This window comes from Bufo gargarizans, chromosome 3 (genome assembly GCF_014858855.1).
Source record: "Bufo gargarizans isolate SCDJY-AF-19 chromosome 3, ASM1485885v1, whole genome shotgun sequence".
Lineage (NCBI taxonomy): Eukaryota > Metazoa > Chordata > Amphibia > Anura > Bufonidae > Bufo > Bufo gargarizans.
This window is the reverse complement of record NC_058082.1, coordinates 576,604,013-576,627,965: the sequence shown is the minus strand read 5'-3', so window position 1 is coordinate 576,627,965 and position 23,953 is coordinate 576,604,013. Positions and strand designations below refer to the sequence as shown.

General features: G+C 43.0%; 1 protein-coding gene across 2 annotated transcripts in view; it reads right to left on the bottom strand.

Annotated features, from left to right (window-relative positions):
- Positions 1-23,953, bottom strand: part of NCAM2 (neural cell adhesion molecule 2) — a 440,779-nt gene that overhangs the window by 15,224 nt on the left and 401,602 nt on the right. For both annotated transcript variants that reach the window (XM_044287571.1, XM_044287572.1), the window contains one exon: positions 14,030-14,234. In XM_044287571.1, coding sequence (XP_044143506.1) covers positions 14,030-14,234 — 205 coding nt within the window. The remainder of the gene's footprint in view (positions 1-14,029; positions 14,235-23,953) is intronic.

The window sequence follows — 23,953 nt, the reverse complement described above, 5'->3', positions numbered from 1 at the left end:
GAATGTGGAGACACTAAAAATAAATGCTCTATTATGTTAAACTGACAGAAACAATCAAAAATATTTGGCATTGTCGTGTCTGTAACAACCTGCTCTATGAAAATACCACATTATCTAACCTGTCAGGTGAATTTTGTTAATAGAAAAATAAAGTAGTTGCCTAAACAGCTATTTTTTGTTACCTGGCCTAACAAAAAGTGCAATATAGAGCAACCGAAAATCATATGTACCCTAAAATAGTACAAACAAACATTTTATCATAGTTTCCAAAATGGGGTCACATTTTTGGAGTTTCTACTCTAGAGGTGCATCAGGGGGGCTTCAAATGGGACATGGTGTCAAAAAAAACAGTTCAGAAAAATCTGCCTTACAAAAACCATATGGCGTTCCTTTCCTTCTGCGCCCTGCCATGTGCTCATACAGCAGTTTATGATCACAATGGCGATGTTTCTGTAAACTACAGAATCAGTGAAAAAAATTTTAGTTTTGTTTGGCTGTTAACCGTTGCTTTGTTACTGTAAAAAATAGATTAAAATGGAAAATCTGCCAAAAAAGTGAAATTCTGAAATTTCCTCTCCATTTTCTATTAATTCTTGTGGAACACCTAAAGGGTTAAGAAAGTTTATAAAATCAGTTTTGAATACCTTGATGGGTGTAGTTTTTAAAATGGTGTCACTTTTTTAAAGTTTCTACTCTAGGGGTGCATCAGGGGGCTTCAAATAGGACATGGTGTCAAAAAACCAGTCCAGCAAAATCTGCCTTCCAAAAAGCATATGGCGGTCCTTTCCTTTTGCGCCCTGCCGTGTGCCCATAAATCAGTTTACGACCACATATGGAGTGTTTCTGTGCACTACAGAATCAGGGCAATAAATATTTAGTTTTGTTTGGCTGTTAACGCTTTCTTTGTTAGCAAAAAAAAAATGGATTAAAATGGGAAATTTGCCAAAAATGTGGAATTCTTAAATTTCATCTGCATTTTCCATTAATTCTCATGCAACACCTAAAGGGTTAACAACATTTGTAAAATCATTTTGAATACCTCGATGGGAGTAGGTTCTAAAATGAGGTACATTTTTTTAGTTTCTACTCTAGGGGTGTATCAGGATGTTTTTAAATGTCACATGGCAGCTTAAAAATATCCCAGTGAAATCTGCCTTCTAAAAACCATATGGCGTTCCTTTCCTTCTGCGCAATACCGTGTGCCCGTACAGCAGTTTACAACCACATATGGGGTGTTTCTGTAAGCTGCAGAATCAGGGCAATAAATATTGAGTTTTGTTTGGCTGTTAACCCTTGCTTTGTTAGTGTAAAAAATAATTACTTAAATGGAAAATCTGCCAAAAAAGTGAAATTCTGAAATTTCATCTCCATTTTCCATTAATTCTTGTGGAACACCTAAAGGGTTAACAAAGTTTGAAAAATCAGTTTAAAATACCTTGAGCAGTGTAGTTTCTAAAATGGGGTAATTTTGGGTTGGTTTCTATTATGTAGGCCTCACAAAGTGACTTCAGACCTGAACTGGTCCTTAAAAAGTAGATTTGGGAAATTTACTAGACTTCTAAGCCTTCTAACGTCCCCAAAAAATAAAATGCATTAAAAAAATGATCCAGGGAGGGAAGAAATGCAAATGAGCTCTTAACAAGCTTTGCCTCTAATGCCACCAGATGTAAGGCAGCTATCCTATAAGTCAATATTCCGCTCTTAAAATTAGCCTTGAGACATGACTTGGATATTAAATAAGCCAGCACCTCATCTGCGGACAGCTGTTTCGGGGTGATTTACCCTCATCAGTGCAGAGCAGAGAGTACTGGATTAACTAGGTAGGAGGCCTGTGTCCGAGCAAGGGCACAGGCCTCCTACAAGCTTGTTAAGAGCTCATTTGCATTTCTTCCCTCCCAGAATTCCAGATGAGCATGTATGGCCTATAAGTCTCCTCACACTGATTAAGGTGCTCTCTCCCTAAGGAGAGTTAGTTCTCCCCTTGCTCGAACACAGGCCTCCTACCCAGTTAAGCCAGTACTCTCTGCTCTGCACTGATGAGGGGCAATCAGCCCGAAACAGCTGTCTGCAGATGAGGTGCTGGCTTATTTAATATCCAAGTCATGTCTCAAGGCTTATTTTCAGAGCTGAATATTGACTTATAGGATAGCTGCCTTACATCTGGTGGCATTAGAGGCAAAGCTTTTTAAGAGCTCATTTGCATTTCTTCCCTCCCAGAATTCCAGAGGAGAATGTATGGCCTATGGCTCTTAATTTCTGTTCTCCACTGCTGCATTAAAAGATTACCCTCTCCTCATCAGAGCAGGGGGTGCCTGGTTTAATGCTCGGGTTCTCCCATTGACTTTTATTGTGCTCGGGTGCTCGATCAACAATCTTAGTTGCCCATAGCAACCAATCAGATTCCAACTTTCATTTTTCACAGGTCCTTTGGAAGATGAAAGGAGGAATCTGATTAGTTGATATGGGCAACTAAAACAGTCCTACATTACACCAGTTTGATAAATCTCTCTGAATTTGTTTTTGTTTCACCAAATGGTAGGTAAGGGGGGAAGGCTAATAAATAAATGATTGTCATTGTATATTTCTGAACTTTAGTCACCAAGGATAAGGATGCTCATCCTGAAATCTCTACTTGAATTTGCTTTAGGCTGATTATGAAGATGTCATACCCCAGACCTGGGGGTACTACAATTGCTTTGTAATGTAACACTTTGTAATATTCACGCTATGTCACCTTTCATGTAATACACTTTGTGCTCCAGCAGAAGGGGTATGTTTACAATGTTTGGCAACAGGAATGGGACTTACCATCTCATTCCTCCGCTCCTGGTAGGAGTGGGCTGGTCCAACCTCCTGCCAAGGGAGGGACTGAGTGAGTTACAGTCAATTTTAGTGAGGAGAGTGAGGAGTGAGGGAGCATGCGTTCAATCTCCTGCTCCTCCAGGCCATGTGGATCACAGAGGCGGCTCATCTAGAACAATATATTGCCTCAGAGAGACTGCAGAGTCCTAGGCCATGGAAGACTTGTAAACTATGGTGTGACAGCAGAGTTATCAAGCTATCAAAACTCTGCAGGAAGGTGGTGGGTAAAACATTAAGACACCATTACTGCAGTTCAGGGCAGAAATGGTTAGAAGCCAGCATTATATAGTGGACACCTACAGCCACAGGTGCCAGAGTACAGCCGTAGGGAAGGCAATCTAAAGAGAGACAGTGTCAGCTAGCAAATTTCTGAGTGTCCTTTTCTGCCACATTGCCAGCCACCATACCCCATTATCAGAAAGGAGAGATTACATTTTGTATGAACTCTTGCTGGATATGCTTTTTTTTTTTTTTTTTTTTTTTGCACTCAGTAAAGAAAGACATTCTCTCTTCTACAATCTCTGCCTCCTGTTTCCTTCATCACTACCGTTTTCACTGAACAAACCCCAGGGAGCGACAGCCGTGATGCAACAACATCTCATCAGGGCCATTACCACTCCCAACTCGTCAAGGGCTCGCTGCAAAGATATTGTCATCAAGGCTCTCTTTTCAGGAAGGAGGTGATTCTCTATTTAACCTGGCCAAAAGTTAAGGAATGAATAAATAAATATAATCATAATAAAAAATAAATAAAAAGTCCCTAAATGGCAACTCTGCCATGGACATGATAGCTAAATCAAGAGACTAGACTTTTCAAAAGTAATGTTATAAGTTTCTGACTCAATGTAGGTTTAAATATTATGAAAGATGGTATCTATCCAAAGTTACTTACGTTTATCTCTAGCTGAATGATCAGTTAAGGCTTAAAGCCACAAATAACCTAAAATGAATGCCTGGGTCCCATTTTAGATTTACATCAATACACCTCTTTTTTTTGTAAATAGCTTTCAGTTGTATAGAGCAGGTGAACTAGAACACGGGAGAGCATTAAAAATACATGATTTATGTCATACCTATTGCAGCCAATGTCTATCTGATGCTTTCCAATAACACAACTTGCTGTCTTTACAGTTAATTAGTACCAGAGAGATTACTTCTTGCAAGATGCCTTCTCAATGTAATTCACGACCATTAACAAACAAAAATAAATGACTATATAAATTACGAAACAGAGAAAGGGTATCAAGCGGAGGTGAAATGAAACACGTAGATAGATATTGCGAACTGAAAAAAGGCACTGCAAAAAGGCACTGCAAAGATGTCTTATCGTTTGTGGCTTTGATGCTAAGCTTAATAAGAAACAACAAAACAAGAATACATACTCAGGTTCTGTAAGAGGTGTTGTTTCATTTGGTTCAATTACTGGGCTCCCATCATGATTAGTAACTCTTTCATCCTCAGTTCTCATCTCTACTATGGGTTCTTTTGATCCATCCTTCCTACAAGATATCAAGCATTCCCGAAATTATGCATATACTACATAGATATGCAGAAGGTTGGATAGTATAATTGGCTATCTTGGAGTTATGGACTTAAAATCCAACAGAGGTATCTGATCTAAAGGGGTGAACATCTGCATTCATGTGTCATGAATGTAGGTGGGGATGTCACACCAATCAATTTTATCAGCTAGCAATAGGATAGGTGATAAATGTATTATTGATGGAGGCTCCACAGCTGGCATTCTAATGGTCACTTGAATGTGAGTCCGAAAAGTTTTCCATTCCTCACACAACCACAGTCACCAGGAGCGTGAATGGAGTAGAAGTTGACCAAACATATGGTTATTTCTGCCATTTTCATAGAGCACAATGGCATTTCTCCACAACAGTGGGGGAATTGGGAAACCTATTCTAGTGATTGTGGGGGTCATAACTCTCCCCAGTGGATAGGGAATGAACCTGATTGGTTAAAAAAAAACTTCTCTATCCCAAGCAGGTATGGGTATACTAGGATTTAAGGTGGTTGCCCATAACTAGCACCCCATACTACTATAGTAAGAAACCAAAGAGTGCATATACTGTCCTTACACCTGGGTCCGATACCTGGCACCCCCATCGATCAGCTGTTCAAAGTTGCCATAGAGCACTTAGGCCAGTGACATCACAGCACAACAGTCACATGTCTAAGCACAGCTCAGTTCTATTCAACTGAATGGGACTGATCTTCAATTTGGAGCACAGCCTCTATACAATAGACAGCACTATGGTTGGTAACCTGCAAGGAGGCCATGGTGCTCACCAGAGCTCAGGTGAGTGCAGAAGCCTCTTCAAACAGCTGACTGGTAGAGGTGCTGGGAGTCAAAATCCCTCCAGTCTGATATTGATGACTTATCCTGAGGATAAGCCATCAAGATCAAATTCCAGGATAACTTCTTTAAACAATCCAGATTTGCTCATTGGATACAGTGTTGGTGTTTATTGTGAGCCTAGGTAAAACCATGAATCCATGGTTAACTTTAGTGTTTCCTTATAGCAAAACAGTCGTAAAATCCTCTGCAATCACCAGCAAATGTTGTCTCAATGGCATGATTTTTATTCCCACATTGAAGTTGCAAGCCAATTATAATTTTGCTTAAGAGGAACATTATTATTACGTCTCGAGCTTAAATATTTTCTTGCTGTGAATATTCAATGGGGATTTTTGAAAACTAATCAATCATTTGGTACCAAAAATATATTTGAGATGGATATAGCTAAGGTAGGGCTGCCCACCCTATGGCCTCGGAACTACATGTGGCTTTTGGGCCCTCTTCATGTAGATCCCAAGCTGGGATGTCATAGTATGACTGACACTGGGGTAAATACCATGTAACTCGGTTATGTCTTCTCTTTTAATACCCAGTATTGCTCTACACCACCTGTCATGTTTGAAAGTGGCTTACAAGCTATACATGGTTGTGCTAGGTTGTGCTTCCCAGGTAGAGAGCTATTAAGCTGGTCATGCACCTTTAATAGCTGTCAGATGAAGAATTCACTTCTTCTAACTTACCCATACAATGCACGCTTCGCTCAGTTGAGGGCACATGTGTTCTCAGTGAGGTGACTTATCTCCTATGTGAACAAAGGATGAACAAGGGTGTGGGGAAATTCAACATGTCATCATCTGTCGGGGAAGAACTGGCAAACTGTCATACTTAATAAGATAGGTGACCAGTCCCACCTGTAGGTTCAAAAGGATTAGCTCCTATGAATATGGGCATCTTTGAAATGGTCAATTATATCAGTCCCATTCTGCACAAGGACCCAATTATTCAGACAACAGGCCCCACAGCTGGCCAAGAAAAGATTGCTTGCATCTGAAATAACCATGAAAATGTCATCTTTATTGTGATTGTTTATACACATTGTCTACTTTGGATCAGCATTGACATTGATGTTTGTATGTAATTCTACAGTTACATTAATTCATTATTGGACTTAATTGACTACAGAGAATGTTAATTTGAACAAAGTCTACTCCCTCTACAACATAACTTTAAGAAAGATTGACAAGAAAGGAATGCGATACAAGGAGAGTACAGTTACACATTACTGTACTGAACATCTCAAAGCAACGAGGTCTCTGCTTTATTTTTAATATCCTACAAGATGAACAGATAAATAGAAAAAAATCTGTATCAAAGTCTACACATTGAAAGAGGTTTTCAGTACATCAAGTGCTTTCAATTGTACATTTCATTCCTACGACACATCTCTCTGATCTTAAGAGTGCATCTTGTCAAGGTTTGTGCAATACAAAACTTTCTTCCCGAGCCATACGATATAAACATTGCTGATATGGTTACATAAAAATAAACAGAATGCTTTACAAATGTGCTTTTAAGATATAAGTCCATCATATGTCACCTTTTAGTGCTTTGGAGACCCAAGGTGCCCATACACATAGGAGCACAGTCAGCTGAAACTGTATGGTTGACCATCTTATGTGTATGGTGAGGACCCAACTCTGCCCCCGACAAATGGTGTAAGGGAAAAGAAGGACTGGACTTGTCAAACTTCAATATGCCTGATTCATTGTTCTCACAGAAGATAAGCCGCCCCTCAGAAATGTCTGGCAGTGGATTGTTTCCTTCTCATAATTAAAAACACATGTTGGGGTTCGGAGGAATAGCTTTGGCTGACCTAGTGTTCAGCCTAAAGCTATTAAAGGGGTTATCCAATACTATAAACACCCCACATATGTCATGCCCCCCACACTGAATATACTTACCCCCTTCCTGCAATGCTCCTGGTCCCTGCACCGCCACTGCTGCTTCTCCCCATGCGGTTCAGGGGGGGGGGAGGAAACAGCCAATGGCAGGCAGGTGACGCTAGATAGGCTTGTCCCCATCCCTGGGGAGAAGCAGCAGCGGGGACCAGGAGCAGCGAAGGGAGCGGGGAGCAGGGTAACTATATTCAGTGTGAGAGGCCCGGCATATGGGGGGGGGCAGTTTATAGCATTGGATAACCCCTTTAAAGGTGCATAGCTGTCTTAAGAGTAAGGAGAACATAGATTCTTCCAACATACAGTATCACAGCCTCTTTAAGAAGATACATGTGACTTAGAAAACATGTCCTTCCAGAAACCACACCACTCTAATTCCTATGCTGCGTGTTTCATATAAATGACTGGCAAAGAGCGCAAAACTGGCATCTACTTTTAGGGTTCCACCACCTTCCTCAGGACAAATTAGAGCAACTGTCCCTGCTGCTTGTCTTGAAACCCTGATTTTTTGTACATTGTATAGCAATACGTAGGCAGTATATGGTTATATTGTTTAGGCACTGTATAGTTCCATCATTTAGGCAATATTTTGCACATGACAGAATTATTTGGACACTACAACATAGGACACTGTTGTTTGTTCACTTCATATGTTTTTAAAAGTCTATTGACTACTGTTTGTAATGTTTAACTAACTTGTAGCTGTCTAATTTTCATCATTCACTTATAGTCTGCTGTCTGAGATAGGACTCATGGACACTACTAGTGTTGAGCAAGCATGCTCGGCCGAACACCAGTTTGACTCGAGCATCGCGATGTTCGGCACATCGCAGTATTCGGTCGATTACCTCGTGTGCTCGAGCGCGATGCTCAAGTCAGTGTATTTAAATCCAATATAGCCTATATTTATGAAAAGTTGCTGCCATGATTTGAACTCACAACCTTCTACATTAGAGGCGAGGACTTTAACCACACAGATATAAAGCTGAATAATAAACTGTGTCAGAAAAACATCATAGTAGTTTGTCATGTAGTAAGTATTCCTATACAGCCGAAGTATAATTTCATATTTCACTGCAGGTTAACATGTAGCTGTAAATAGTGTAGTGGTTAATGCCTCTAATGTAGAAGGTTGTGAGTTCAAAGCCCGGCAGAAACTTTCAGAAATAGAGGTTACATTAAATTTAAATATATATATATATATATAATTTTTTACTCATAGTATATTTACATATATTATTAAATATTTAGAATATATAATATATTATAATACATGTAAATATATTATGGCTAAAAACATCAGTAGTAGTTTCCCACATATTATGCATTCATATATATCAGAAGTATGATATACAGTCCTGATCAAAAGTTTAAGACCACTTGAAAAATGGCAAAAAATCTTATTTTACATTGTTGGATCTTAACAAGGTTCCAAGTAGAGCTTCAACATTCAACAAGAAGAAATGAGAGTGAGACAAAACATTTTTTGAGCATTCAATTAATTAAAAATAACGATTAAACTGATACAGGCTGTGTTTCAGCTAATCCAAATTTTAGGACCACATGCCTTTAAAAGGCCAAATCTGTGCAAAGATGTGGATTCATTGTCATTTTCTGTCAGGTAGTTACACGTTGTGATGGCAAAAGCAAAAAAAACTCTCCCTTTTTGAACGTGGTCGGGTTGTTGAACTGCATAAACAGAGTCTCTCACAGCGTGCCATCGCTGCTGAGGTGGGACGCAGTAAGACATTAGTCATTTGGAATTTCTTAAATGATCCTGAGGGTTATGGAACAAAAAAGTCAAGTGGAAGACCCCAAAAAATTCGGAGGATCCAGTTGGCTGTCCGTCAAGACACTGGACAATCCTCAACCCAAATTAAGGCTCTTACTGGTGCTGACTGCAAGCCCTATAACCATCAGACGGCATCTGAGACTGAAGGGCTTCAAAAACTAAAAACGTCTTCAAAGACCTCATCTCCTTGAACGCCATAGAACTGCTCATTTGGACTTTGCAAGAAAGCACCAAACATGGACATTCAAAGGTGGAAGATAGTTTTATTCTCTGATGAGAATTTTTTTTACCTTGATGGTCCTGATGGTTTCCAACGTTACTGGCATGACAAGCAGATCCCACCTGAGATGTTTTCTACTCGCCACAGTGGAGGGGGCGCCATAATGGTCTGGGGTGCTTTTTACTTCAGTGGAACAATGGAGCTTCAGGAAGTGCAGGGGCGTCAAACGGCCGCTGGCTATGTCCAGATGTTGCAGAGAGCATTCCCCATGACTGAGGGCCCTCATCTGTGTGGTAACGACTGGGTTTTTCAACAGGACAATGCTACAGAACACAATGCCCGCAGGACAAGGGACTTCTTCCAGGAGAATAACATCACTCTTTTGGCCCATCCTGTGTGTCCCCTTGATCTAAATCCAATTGAGAACCTTTGGGGATGGATGGCAAGGGAAGTTTACAAAAATGGACAACAGTTCCAGACAGCAGATGGCCTTCGTGCGGCCGTCTTCACCACTTGGAGAAATGTTAACACTCATGGAAACGGTTGCATCAAGCATGCCAAAACTAATTTTTGAAGTGATAAACAATAACGGTGGAGCTACTCATTACTGAGTTCATGTTTGGAAGTTGGATTTCTGTTTTGGGGGGGTTTATTTTTTTTTTTGGAGGTGTGGTCCCAAACTTTTGATCAGCTGAAAAACAGTTTCAGTTTATTTGTTGTTTTCATTAAATTGAATGCTCAAAAAATGTTTTGTCTCACTCCCATTTCTTCTTCTTGCATGTTGAAGCTCTACTTGGAACCTTGTTAAGATCCAGCCATGCTAAATATGATTTTTTACCATTTTTCAAGTGGTCTTAAATTTTTGATCAGGACTGTATATATATATATATATATATAGTCCAGAAAAATGGGCGGCACTCCAAGAAAAAGTGCATGTGAACTTTATTCACCCAGGTGGTGCAACGTTTCGGTTCTGCACTAGAACCTTTTTCTTGCTTGAAAAAGGTTCTAGTGCAGAACCGAAACGTTGCACCACCTGGGTGAATAAAGTTCACATGCACTTTTTCTTGGAGTGCCGCCCATTTTTCTGGACTACATAATTGGGGTAAGAAGCCTAATCCCCTGGAGACGTGCACCCTATTTCCATTAGACTGCGTACCAGTGCCGCCATTTTTCCTTTGTATATATATATATATATAGAAACAGAGAAATCCAGCGGGAGCATCAACCTAGGTGTGGGTGCACTATCCGGTATAAGGTGGCGGCAATACCTCAATTGTTATAGTAGCAGGAAAGTCCAGAATGCACTCCAAGATAAAAGTGAAAAAAAGTGATTTATTCACCCATAACAGGCATAACTTGCGACGTTTCGGCTCGCAGAGCCTTTCTAGGCCTTTCTAGGCTTGAGAAAGGCTCTGCGAGCCGAAACGTCGCAAGTTATGCCTGTTATGGGTGAATAAATCACTTTTTTTCACTTTTATCTTGGAGTGCATTCTGGACTTTCCTGCTACTATATATATATATATATATATATATATATATATACACATATATATAAATATATATATATATATATATATATATATTTTTTTTTTTTTTTGTAATTACACATTTATTTTGTGTCATACATTTTTTACAATTACTAAAAAAATATAAAATATATAAATGTAATCTTTATTTCTGAAACATTTGTGTCAAGATTTCAACTTACAACCTTGTACATTAGAGCCAAGAACTTTAACCACTATGCTATACAGATCCATGTTAACCTGCACTGAAATATGAAATGATACTTCTGCTGTATAGGAATACTTACTACATGACAAACTACAATGAGATTTTTCTGATATAGTTTATCATTCAGCTTTATAGTGGTTAAAGTATTTGCCTCGAATGTAGAAGGTTGTGAGTTGAAATCCCAGCAGAAACTTTTCATAAATAGAGGCTAAATTAGATTTAAATACAGTGGGTGTCCCCAAGCACTGACTCCAGACATGGACATAGCTGTATATGGAGTCAGAGCAGGTATTCCTAAGCCGCAGACTCACACTGGGGGATTCCCTCACTATAAAGTGATTTTCTGCATAGATCTCAGTGAGACCCGACACCCTCCCCTCTTCAGAGCAGGGGGTGCCTGGTTTAATGCTTGGTTTCTCCCATTGACTTCCATTGTGCTAGGGTGCTCTGTAGAGCACACGAGCATCGCAAAGTCTTATACTTGAGCACCAGAGAATTTTGGTGCTCGATCAACACTACACACTAACATTTGATGTTTTGCAGTCAGTAAATTGCGGATCCGCAAAACACAGATACTGGTCACATGCATTCTGCATTTTGCAGAACGGCGGACCCCTAATAGAACAGTAATCTCCTTGTCTGTAATGCAGACAATCATAGGACATGTTCTATTTTATTGAGGAACAGCCATATTTCCATATTTTTTTTTCAGCCTTAGTGAAGTGATTGGTTTTGAAAACAGACCGCAAAAAAACAGAATAAACACGGAAAAGAATATGTTTGTGTGCATGAACACATACTGTTATCTCATTTCCCTTCCATACAAAAACAAGGATGAGCCTTACACAATATTTTAACCTGTGACTTCAATGACTTTGATCCCAACCTGACCTGTTTATAGTGAAATTCATGTGATTTCACCACTGCTCATGGAGGTAGTTTGTCAAGAAAGCCAAAGATCAAATTACACTCTTGCGGTTTGCAAATCTGCTTAGAAACCATGATAACGCATGAGAAGCAAACTGTCAAACATGCTACAGGTTTTTACAAAGGCTCAGATAATGATCCTTCCCCCCAATGCCATGAGTAAAAGCCAACCCTACGTGTACATGCCCATTGTCACAATGTTCAGCACACAAAAGTTTCCAAACAAGGTCACACTATCATCTTGCAGATGTTAAATGGGAAATCTACCCAAAAGTCATCTTGTGACTTGTCATAGAGATGTCATAGAAGATGACAGTGATGGAATCTTTGAGCTTAGACCTTCAATTTCCAAAACATTATTAGATGTAACACCTTCTAATTTTTCTCTCTGGGGCTTTACAGAGACTTTATTCTGGAAATTGTTAATAGTCCTACGTCATTGATCCCATCAATCGATTTCCCCATTTTAGATGATGCAAATGTTAATATTGTAAAACACACATGCAGACTAGATAGACCAACACCAAGAAAATGGACCATGCACCCAAATAATTTAAGGTGCATATGTAGACAATACACACACACAAACAAACTACATACTGTACGCAGCAAATATGCACATGGCAAAGTACAGGATAAATCAAGAAAAAAAATCCATATTTTCTCAACATTATATATAAACTTGAAGTTTATAATAATGTTGTTAATGTTGAAAATTGGAAATATGTTATATATGTTGAGCGACATGTATCGTAAATGAGTAATTGCAGTAAAATAACCAAAACCTAAACTCATCAAATGTAAAAAACAACCAAGATGATTTAGGGATTAAGATATGTATACTTTTGATATCTTCTTGAATATGATTGAGATATAGTGGGGGTCCCTCAACTGATGATTACGTAGGGGATATTATAACCTACGGCCCAATCATCTCCAATAGTTTTCTACAGAGAAGCTGAAAGAAAGCTCAACTCTAAAATGCTGAAGTCTTAGAGTTAAAGGGAGTCTAGCAGCTCCCAAATCACTTTCAAAGTAAGCATATCACCTTGTTAGGTATGTGCACCAAATCAGAAACATACCTTTCTTTTCAAATGCCTATCTTTTTATTTTGATGCAAATTAGGAATCAAGCTTACTGTCCAGTGCAGCATTGCTCCCCGAGTATCACTACTCAGAGCTTACCCATTATGGTTGATCGAGAGTACGAGGCTTCCCCTTCATCATCGCTCACAGTTCTGAAATAGCATACCTGTGTTGATCAGTCAGCACACGTGCAGTACAGTAAATAGAGGCAAGGCCAGGAACTAAGGAGGTTCGTTGCAGGTGCAATATTTCAGATCCAGGCGTGATGACACTGGGTAATCCTGCCGTTGTCAGTTAACCATAAGGGGGAGGCCCTGGGTGGCAATACGAGCAAAGTGATGGTGCACCAGATAGCAAGAAGCCTCCATAGGGGCACTTGAATCCTAATTTGCATGGCAATTAACAGACATATTATACATGTTTTGAACCATGGATTTTCAATAGAAAGATATGTTTATGACAATATACTTACTAAGGAAGTAACTTGTTAAGCAGGAAAAGCTAAATGGAATAACACTATGATGACTTGTGGGGGTCTAGGCTAAAGGCTGGTAGGTGGTTGGTTCAACCCAGGTTTAAAATTTGCAGTGAATCAGAGTAATCTGATTTTTGTCAAATCAATGAATCCTAAAGATTGACTCTTCAGTAGTATTGGCTCATTGACCCAAATTATGACACAATTTGACACATCTTGAAGACATGACAGAAGATCTTGAAAGATACATATATTCTTTAGGGCATTGCTTTAGCCTAGTTAATATAGTTGCTCAGCTATAAATAACAGCATTGTGGATTTAAGTTGTACAGGAGTATGGGTCCAGAGATGTAGTCATGGTATAGGTTCTGGTGCCCTTAAATTAGGCTTTTTGAAGACTTGTTGTGATTATCATTTTTACTTTCTAGTAGAAAATCAATAAAATACCTTTAGATTTATATGTTTAAAACATTTACTATTATCTGTCGTCTGATATCCTCATCCAACCCTATTGTCCTTTTTATCTGTAGTCATTCAAAAGGATATACCAGTTCAAATATAATTTTACTGAATTTGCATCTGGAAAAGTCAGGATTTTTTCTCAAAATGTTTTTGAACCTTTAAAGGACATTTTTAAAAAGACAAGTATTTTTTTTTTTTCTCACAAGTATGCAGCTTTTCCTTCTTCTAATTCTTTACTTTTTCCGCTGGAGCCACTTTTCTTCCCGCAGATCCGTCTGGTTATGCACATAAGCAATCCGCACTGTCTCATGAAGAAGCAACTGACATCCGTCACAACGAGAATTAGAAGGAGAGCGGCTACAGCCAAACCGATGACAGCTCCAATTCCAAGGCCACTGAATAGGGTGTCTAAAAGAAAAGAAAAAGAAGATATTACCTTGTGCCAGTTTTATATAAGTTACTTATAAGGCAAGTGAACAAATCATAACCAAAGTCAGTTAAGCTCTGTTCTCACAGACATTACGGTTTCAGTTTACTATGGAGTCATCCAAATTAGGCCAATTCCAAAGATTTTCAGATCCTGGCAAATCCTGATGGACCCCCTGACAGGAATAGTATTTTTATATCATAGAAATTGTTGCATGCTGCACCATTCCTGCTATTAAAAACACTAGAGAGCCTGATGGAAACCCAGATTGAGAACATGGATGCAAGACCGACCTGAGTCTTGAGCCGAGTAATTGGCTGCCAATGAGAATTCTTTCACTGGGACAGTAATTCAGCTGTATGGCTGACTTATCACTGAGTGAATTGTAGAAAGTTTAAATTATCCAAAATAGGATATAAATCAGGCTACCTGTAAACAACTTTTATTTTAGCATAGTAAAAGCCCATTCAAATATACACCATGAAACACACTACGCATTTTGGATCAAAATATTTTGATCCTTATTCAAAGCCTAAATAATTGATTAATAAGGATCATATTGATTGAATAATTAATTAAGAAGGATCAAAGTCTATTGATCTGAAATGTAGAAAAAAAATCATAAATGAAACAAAAAAATTATGGTGCACAAAACACAGTTGATACGTTTAAATTGTAACTTAACAAAGAAATGAAATTTATTGAAACCTACTCTAAATGTGACAAAATTTAATTTTGTAATATACTTTATTATTATAATTTTTTATTTATTTTTTAAGTTTCTTAAAGAAATAGGTAGCTGAAGCTCAGATGCCTATTGGGCTTTAGAATCTGTAATCCCATACTCTGCTGTATGGGATGTGTATGGATGTACTGTACATTGCTCCTTAGCCTGTGCCTGCTCTACAAAGGTTTGGCTTAGGAAATCTATGCCAGGCTTTAGGAAAGCAGCTCTGGTAAAGGCAGGATAAACAATGTGCTATAGAGCTAGATCTCAGTCTGGCCGTACGGCGAAATCCGTACTCCAATACACAGCACTGTACAGGAGTACAGATTGTAAAGCTCAGTGTTACATGGCTTTGTCTCACAATAACTGACCAAACAACTGAATTGTAAACTCAGCCTTAGACTAAGTTCACATCAGCATTTAGTTTTCCACTCTTCTGATCCAGAAGAAGAGAAAAAGAAAAGAAAAAAAACCACAGATGCTTTATTTGGAGCATCTGTTGTGCTTATTTTGCATACATTTTAGCCACTGCCATCTGAGATCCATTATTTTTTAATAAATGATCTCAGCCAGAAATGGCTAAAACGGATGCAAAATAAGAACAACGGATGGTCAAAATAAAGGATCCATTTTTCCTGCTCTTCTTGCAGACAATAAGAATGAAAAACAAAATGGTGACGTGGACATAGCTTTAGGAGACTAGAGGGTGTTATATACAAATTTGTAGTCTAATTGGAGCATATTTGATTAGTCCAAAATCGATTCGGGTCTGAAGAGATCTACTGAAGAGGTCTATTGAAAACTCAAGAGTCAATTATCTTGGCGATCTGAAATTCCAAACTACCATCCACCATAACAGTAGCTGGTGGCAAGGAAGACTGCTCCAAAGGCTCAACATATCTCTTCAACAAAGATTTATGAAACACATTATGAATTGTCAAGTCCTGAGGGAGTTCAAGAGGAATGTTTCTTGTGGACAGCCACCTTTCATACGTTTCCTGTCAGCCACACATTTATATTTATTGCCCCTATTCATCAAGTTATCTTGAATTTTCCACCATATAGATGACAATGATATCCTCCTCAGGGATACCAGAAGTATATAAACCAGAAAATGTGCCAAACTGCGGGTGAGACCCATATGCCCCAAAAAACGGCGACTTCCCAGAGGATTCCCGTTTATGATCATTTATGGCAAACTCTGCCAAAGAAAAAAAACGAAGACCACTCCTACTGGTACTCAAAGACAAAACATCTCAAGTAAGTCTCCAGACTCTGCTTAGTGTGCTCCGTCTGTCCGTTCGACTGAGGATGAAAAGCCGAAGAAAAGGACAGTTGTACCCCCAGTCGAGTACAGAACGCTTTGCAGAATCTGTAAACAAACTGAGTCCCACGATCCGAGACCACGTCATAGAAAATGCTATGCAGTTTCACAATGTTGTTAACAAACACTTGTGCAAGTGTTTTAGAATTAGGTGGGCCCGGCAACGCTATAAAGTGCACCATTTTACTAAAGTGATCAACTACCACCAGAATAACTGTCTTTCCTTAATAATTAGGTAGATCAGTGATAAAACCCATGGATAAGTGAGTCCATGGTCTGGATAGGATGGGCAACGGAAGTAGAGATCCGGAAGGCCGAGTAGGTGCCACCTTAGCACATGCACAGATACTACAGGCTGGCATGGGATGGGCAACGGAAGTAGAGATCCGGAAGGCCGAGTATGTGCCACCTTAGCAAGTGCACAGGTACTACAGGCAGACACATAGTTCTCAACACACTTATGCAACCCTGGCCACCAGAATATACGAGAGATGAGGTCAGTAGTGGATCTACTCCCAGGGTGCCCTGTAAGAACCATACAGTGATGTTCCTCAAACACATTGTGATGCAATTCCGATGACACAAACAGTTTCCCAGAGGGACAAGAATCTGGGTCATCTCCCAGGGCCTCTAACACCTTCACCTCTAGGTCAGAGTAAATAGCTGTCAAGGAACCATGAACCAGACGTACAACAAGAGATAAGTGGAAATAAGAAGGCTTTATTCAAAATAAAGCTGTCAGGCAAAAGTCCAAGCGGATGGCTAAACCGAAGCAGGGTCTTGCGAAGCCAGAAGTCGGAACCAGAAGGGTAGTCAGACGAAGCCAGGATCAGGAACCAGCAGGGTAGTCAGACGAGGCCTGGATCAGGAATCAGCAGGGTAGTCAGACGAAGCCAGGATCAGGAACCAGAAGGGTAGTCAGACGAAGCCAGGATCAGGAACCAGAAGCAGCAGCAGTCTTAGAAGCATGTGAACACAGGAGGACCAAGCAGGGAACTGAAGCCACAGACCTCCTATATATATGAGCTAGGCATCCAGCTCCTCCCAGTGGGAAGGAGAAGCCGCAGGGTGGGAGGCTACAAGAAACCCAGAAACCAAGATGGCCGCCAGCACATGTCAAACGAAGGAGGACAGCAAGAAGGTAAGACAATGACAGTACCTCCCCCTCAAGGGCCCCTCCTCCGCGGAGTAAAGAACGGTTTCTGAGGGAAGCGTGCATGGAAGGCTCGGAGCAAGGCAGGAGCATGGACATCTGCGGAGGGAACCCAGGAACGCTCCTCTGGACCATAACCACGCCAATGGACCAAAAACTGCACCCGACCGCGGACCAGGCGTGAGTCCAGGATATTGCTCACCTCATACTCCTCACGATTGCCCACTTGGACCGGACGAGGCCGAGGAACCGAGGAAGTGAAACGATTACACACCAGTGGCTTCAACAGGGAGACATGAAACACGTTGGAGATCCGCATGCCAGGAGGAAGCACGAGGGCATAGGCTACCGGGTTTACCCTGCGAAGCACTCGGAAGGGACCAACAAAGCGAGGCGCCAGCTTGGGAGTGGGCACTCGAAGGTTGAGGTTGCGGGTGGACAACCATACGCGGTCTCCGACCTGGTAGGAAGGAGCGGGCGCTCGTCTGCGATCAGCCTGGAGTCTCTGGCGCTGCGCAGAGACCTCAAGGGACCTCTGGATCTGGACCCAAGAAGCACGTAGGACGGAAAGGTGATCCTCCACAGCCGGAATATCCTGGGGAGAGAATACCTCCGGTAACACGGCAGGTTGAAACCCATAATTGGCCATGAAGGGAGACGTCCCAGAGGAAGAGTTCACCGCCGTGTTCCTGGCAAACTCAGCCCAAGGCAGGAGGTCAACCCAATTGTCTTGGTGATCAGAGACATAGCAACGAAGGAATTGCTCCAAGGCCTGATTGGATCGTTCTGCGGCCCCATTGGACTGAGGGTGGTAGGCCGAGGAGAAGGAGAGATGAATCCCCAACTGGGAGCAAAAGGCGCGCCAGAACCTGGACACAAACTGACTCCCCCGATCCGACACAATCTCCTTGGGCAAACCGTGCAACCGGAAGACCTCCCTGGCAAAAATCGAGGCCAACTCTTGTGCAGAGGGTAACTTCTTGAGAGGAACACAGTGGCACATTTTGGAAAACCGATCCACAATCATGAGAATGACCGTATGGCCTCGGGATGCAGGGAGGTCCACAATGAAATCCATCCCCAGGTGTGACCAAGGACGCTCCCCGGTGGCTATGGGTTGCAAAAGGCCCAACGGAAGGTGCCGAGGGGACTTACTCTGGGCACAAACGGAGCATGCCGCTACATACGCGGCGATGTCGGAACGTAGAGAAGGCCACCAGAACAGACGTGAAACAGCCCAGGACAGCTGATTCTTTCCAGGATGCCCCGCGGCCTTGGAGTTATGGTAGGTTCGCAACAACCGAGTGCGCAACTCCTCAGGCACAAAACATCTGCCGTTGGGTCTCCCAGAGGGAGCACCAGATTGAGCCGCCAAAATCTGCTCACCCAGGGGAGAGGTCAGGCTGGTGCGAATAGCGGCCAGGATCTGATTCGGAGGTATGACCGAAGTCGGAATCGACTCCTCCCCGGACAGCTCGGAGTACTGCCGTGATAAGGCATCCGCTCTGATGTTCTTGGAACCGGGTAGGTAGGAGACCACGTAATTAAAACGTGACAAGAACAGAGCCCATCTGGCCTGACGTGGTGTCAATCTCTTGGCCTCAGAGAGGTAGGTCAGATTCTTGTGGTCCGTCAGGATGAGAACCGGAACCACCGAGCCCTCGAGCAAGTGCCTCCATTCTTTAAGGGCCTGCACGATGGCCAATAACTCCCTGTCACCAATCTGATAGTTGCACTCCGCGGAAGACAGTTTCCGGGAGTAAAACCCACAAGGAAGCAGAGGACCCTCTGGTGTTCTACGCTGAGACAGGAGGGCGCCTACTCCCGTCTCAGACGCGTCCACCTCGAGGACAAAAGGCAACCCAGGGTTGGGATGCGACAGAATCGGAGCCGACACAAAGGCGGACTTTAGAGCCTCAAAAGCTTGGATGGCCTCGAGCGGCCAGACCTGGGGATTACTGCCCTTCCTGGTCAGATCCGTGAGAGGCTTGGCTAGCATGGAAAAGTCCCTGATGAACTTCCGATAATAATTGGCGAAGCCCAAAAAGCGCTGCAGGGCACGAAGCCCACTGGGCTGGGGCCACTGTAAGACAGCCGAAACCTTCTCAGGATCCATGGAGAACCCCTCAGCGGAAATGATGTAACCTAAGAAGGTTACCTGGGATCGGTGAAATTCGCATTTCTCAAGCTTACCGAACAGCTTGTTCTCTCGTAAGCGTTGCAACACTCGTCTGACATCCAGAATGTGGGCCTCCATGGATTCAGAATATACCAAGATGTCATCCAAATAGACTACCACACACTGCTGCAACAGGTCACGGAAAACATCGTTGATGAATTCCTGGAAGACTGTGGGCGCATTGCACAACCCAAAGGGCATAGCCAAGGATTCATAATGACCGGTCCTGGTGTTAAACGCGGTCTTCCACTCATCGCCCGCCTTGATCCTTACCAGGTTGCCGCCCTCAGGTCGAGTTTGGTAAAGACCGTGGCCCCTTTGAGGCGATCGAACAGCTCGGAAATCAAGGGTATCGGGTAAGCGTTCTTGATCGTGATGCGATTGAGACCCCTGTAGTCGATGCAAGGCCTCAACTCACCGCCCTTCTTTTTCACAAAGAAAAATCCAGCCCCTGCCGGGGACGAGGATTTGCGAATGTGTCCGCGTGAAAGCGCCTCCCTCACGTACTCCTCCATGGCCTCATTCTCCGCTACCGACAGTGGATAGACTTTGCCACGAGGAGGAACGGCACCAGATTGTAACTCTATGGCACAATCGTATGGGCGGTGCGGAGGTAGGGCAACCGCACGCACCTTATCGAATACTTCCCGGTACTCCTCGTATTCAGGAGGCAACAGAGAGTCCGAGGAAGTACACAGCAACTTGACAGGCCCATGGATGCAACTAGCCCCACACTGCGGTGACCACGAGAGGATCTCGGCCGATCTCCAATCGAAAGTCGGATTATGCTTCTGGAGCCAGGGGTACCCCAAGACCACCGAGTAGTGTGGAGACGAAATAACCTGGAGACAGACCGACTCTCTGTGAACGGCACCAATGGCCATCCCCACTGGAAGGGTCTCCTGAGTCACGTGTGGCGGCAGAAGGGGTCTGCCGTCTATCGCCTCAAGAGCCAGTGGGGAACCTCGAGGCTGCAGAGGAATGGAATTGGCGGCAGCGAACACACTATCAATGAACAAACCACCAGCACCAGAGTCCACCAACGCCTGGGTCGTCACCGAGCCCCCGACCCAGGAGAGAACAACAGTAATCAGTGGTTTGTCAACACGGGAAACCGGGGACGAGGAGACTCCACCCAAGATCTGCCCCCGACAGGATCTCAGGTGCGAGCGTTTCCCGGACGGTTCGGGCATGCCAACCGAAAATGCCCACCGAGACCATAGTACATGCATCGGCCCTCGCGTCTCCGGAGTACCCTCTCCCCCTCGGACAGGCGAGCAAACCCCAGCTGCATGGGTTCACCCCCAGACAAGTCATCCCCAGGAGGCGTGGGAGGAGAGGGAGGCACGGGTGGGACAGCAAACGTAGGCGCCAATCTGTTAGAAGACCTCCGCAGGCTCTCCTTAAAGGAAGGTCTCTCCCTGAGTCTGGTGTCAATCAAAATCAGGAAAGAAATAAGGGACTCGAGCTCCACTGGTAGGTCCTTAGCTGCAACCTCATCCTTCAAGGCATCCGAGAGACCATGAGAGAAAGCAGCGACCAGAGCCTCATTATTCCAGCCCACCTCTGCTGCCAGGGTACGAAACTCAATGGCGTATTCAGCTACGGATCGTGAGCCCTATCTGATGGACATAAGGAGCTTCGCAGCAGAAGCAGCACGAGCCGACACATCGAATACCCTCCGAAGAGAAGCAACAAAACCGGAAAACTCGGCAACCACCGGATTGTTGTTCTCCCATAAAGGGCTGGCCCAGGCCAAGGCCTTGTCCGAGAGCAGCGAGATCAAGAAGCCCACCTTTGATCTCTCAGTAGGAAAGGCATGTGGCAGCAACTCGAAATAAATGCCCACCTGGTTAAGGAAACCTCGGCACTGAGTTGGCTCTCCCCCAAAGCGCTGTGGAAGGGGGGCAGAACCGGTCATACCCCGAAACACCGCAGGCGCAGCAACAGGTGTCGGGGTAGACTCTGGCGCAACAACCGGAGCGGCAGTAGGAGCGGGCCCAGGAGCGACAACCGACCCATCGGCAACGGAAGCTAAATGAGCCGTGCGTTCAAGCAGGGTTTGCAACGCCACAGCGAACCGACCCAACAGGTGATCCTGCTGATCAAGTCTGGCAACCAGCGTAGGTAGCGAGGATGGCCCTGTACCGTCAGAATTCATGGCTTGGTCCTAATGTCAAGGAACCATGAACCAGACGTACAACAACAGATAAGTGGAAATAAGAAGGCTTTATTCAAAATAAAGCTGTAAGGCAAAAGTCCAAGCGGATGGCTAAACCGAAGGGTCTTGCGAAGCCAGAAGTCGGAACCAGAAGGGTAGTCAGACGAAGCCAGGATCAGGAACCAGCAGGGTAGTCAGACGAGGCCTGGATCAGGAACCAGCAGGGTAGTCAGACGAAGCCAGGATCAGGAACCAGAAGGGTAGTCAGACGAAGCCAGGATCAGGAACCAGAAGCAGCAGCAGTCTTAGAAGCATGTGAACACAGGAGGACCAAGCAGGGAACTGAAGCCACAGACCTCCTATATATATGAGCTAGGCATCCAGCTCCTCCCAGTGGGAAGGAGAAGCCGCAGGGTGGGAGGCTACAAGAAACCCAGAAACCAAGATGGCCGCCAGCACATGTCAAACGAAGGAGGACAGCAAGAAGGTAAGACCATGACAATAGCAGATATAAAAACCCCTTCCAACAGTATAGAATTCAGATTTTCAAAATCACCACCTCCAGGAAAACTATGTGACAAGGCATCTGCCTTGACGTTTTTAACCCCAGGACGATAGGTGACAGTGAAATTGAATTGGGAGAGGGGAATATAAGGAGGTTGAGAGTGCTGGACAAGGAACAGTTGAGGAGAAGGAGCTACGGATCCCTGAATGAGCCAAAAAGGGTTGCAAAGCAAACCCAGAAAGCTACCATAAAGAAACAGCCCTATCTTTCTACATAGAGCGCGCAGCCAACCGCTGCGACTTCCTGACCCCGGGTATAACGGAGTCAGGCGTGGTTCTTGACAACCTCGTGACATCCAACCAATGACACCAGTAACTCTCTGTTCCCCACATCATAATTTATCTCTGCGGAAGAGAGGTTTTTTTTAGAGAAAAAGGCACATGGACACCATTTACCAGGAGACAGGCCCTGAGATAAAACTGTTCCTACCCCCACCTCCTTAATCGCAGAAAAGGCTCGCAACGCCGAATCAGACCACACTGAAACATCTGTCCCTTTCTTGGTCCTGTCAGTTAAGGGTTTTAATATTGTCAAATAGTTCTGAATTTTTTTTCGGTAATAGTTGGTGAACCCCAAAAAACGCATATATGAGCCTTCAGATTTTCGGATCGATCCCAGTACAATACAGCACGGACTTTCTCTGGATCCATTCAAAAACATGAAGATGACAGCAGGTAACCCAAAAACTGCACCTTGTGTACAGGAAAAGCACACTTCTCTAATTTTGTGTACAATAAATTATCTCTTAGGATCTGTAACACCTGTCTAACGTGATCCTGATGTATCTCCACGTCTGGAGAATAAATTAGAATGTCATCCAAATACACGACTACAAACCTCCCTACAAGTTGATATTCACAAAATGCTGGAAAACCGCAGGAGCTTTGGTCAACCCAAAAGGTATGACCAGGTTCTCAAAGTGCCCCTCAGTAGTATTAAAAGCCATCTTCCATTCATCCCCTTCCTTGATCCTAACCAGATTATATACCCCCCCCTTAAGTCCAACTTGGAGAACACCTTGGCACCAACAATCTAGTTAAACAAATCGGGAATGAAAGGAAAAGGGTAAGGATCATTGGCAGTAATCCAATTGAGTTCACGGATATCCAGACATGGCCGAAGACCCCTGTAGTTTTTTTTAAACAAAAAAGAACCCTGCTGCCACTGGAGATTTTGAAGGTCTTATGTGTCCTTTAGCTAAACTCTCAGCAATATACTCTATTATGGCCAGTTTTTCAGGTCAAAAAGGTTATACAATCTAGATTTTGGCAACTTAGCTCAGGAAATAAGGTTGATAGGACAATCATATTCCCGATGAGGAGGTAAATCCTGGCATCCACTCAGAAAATACAACGGCAAAATCAGATATAAAAGAGGGTAATGTCTTAGTAATTAAAACAGAAAAACATCACCTCAATCTAAAATCTAGCTTGCCAATCGATAGTTGGATTGTGCTTGCTTAACCCCTTAAGGACTCAGCCGTATTTCATCTTAAGGACTTGGCCATTTTTTGCAAATCTGACCAGTGTCACTTTAAGTGCTGATAACTTTAAAACGCTTTTACTTACCCAGGCCGTTCTGAGATTGTTTT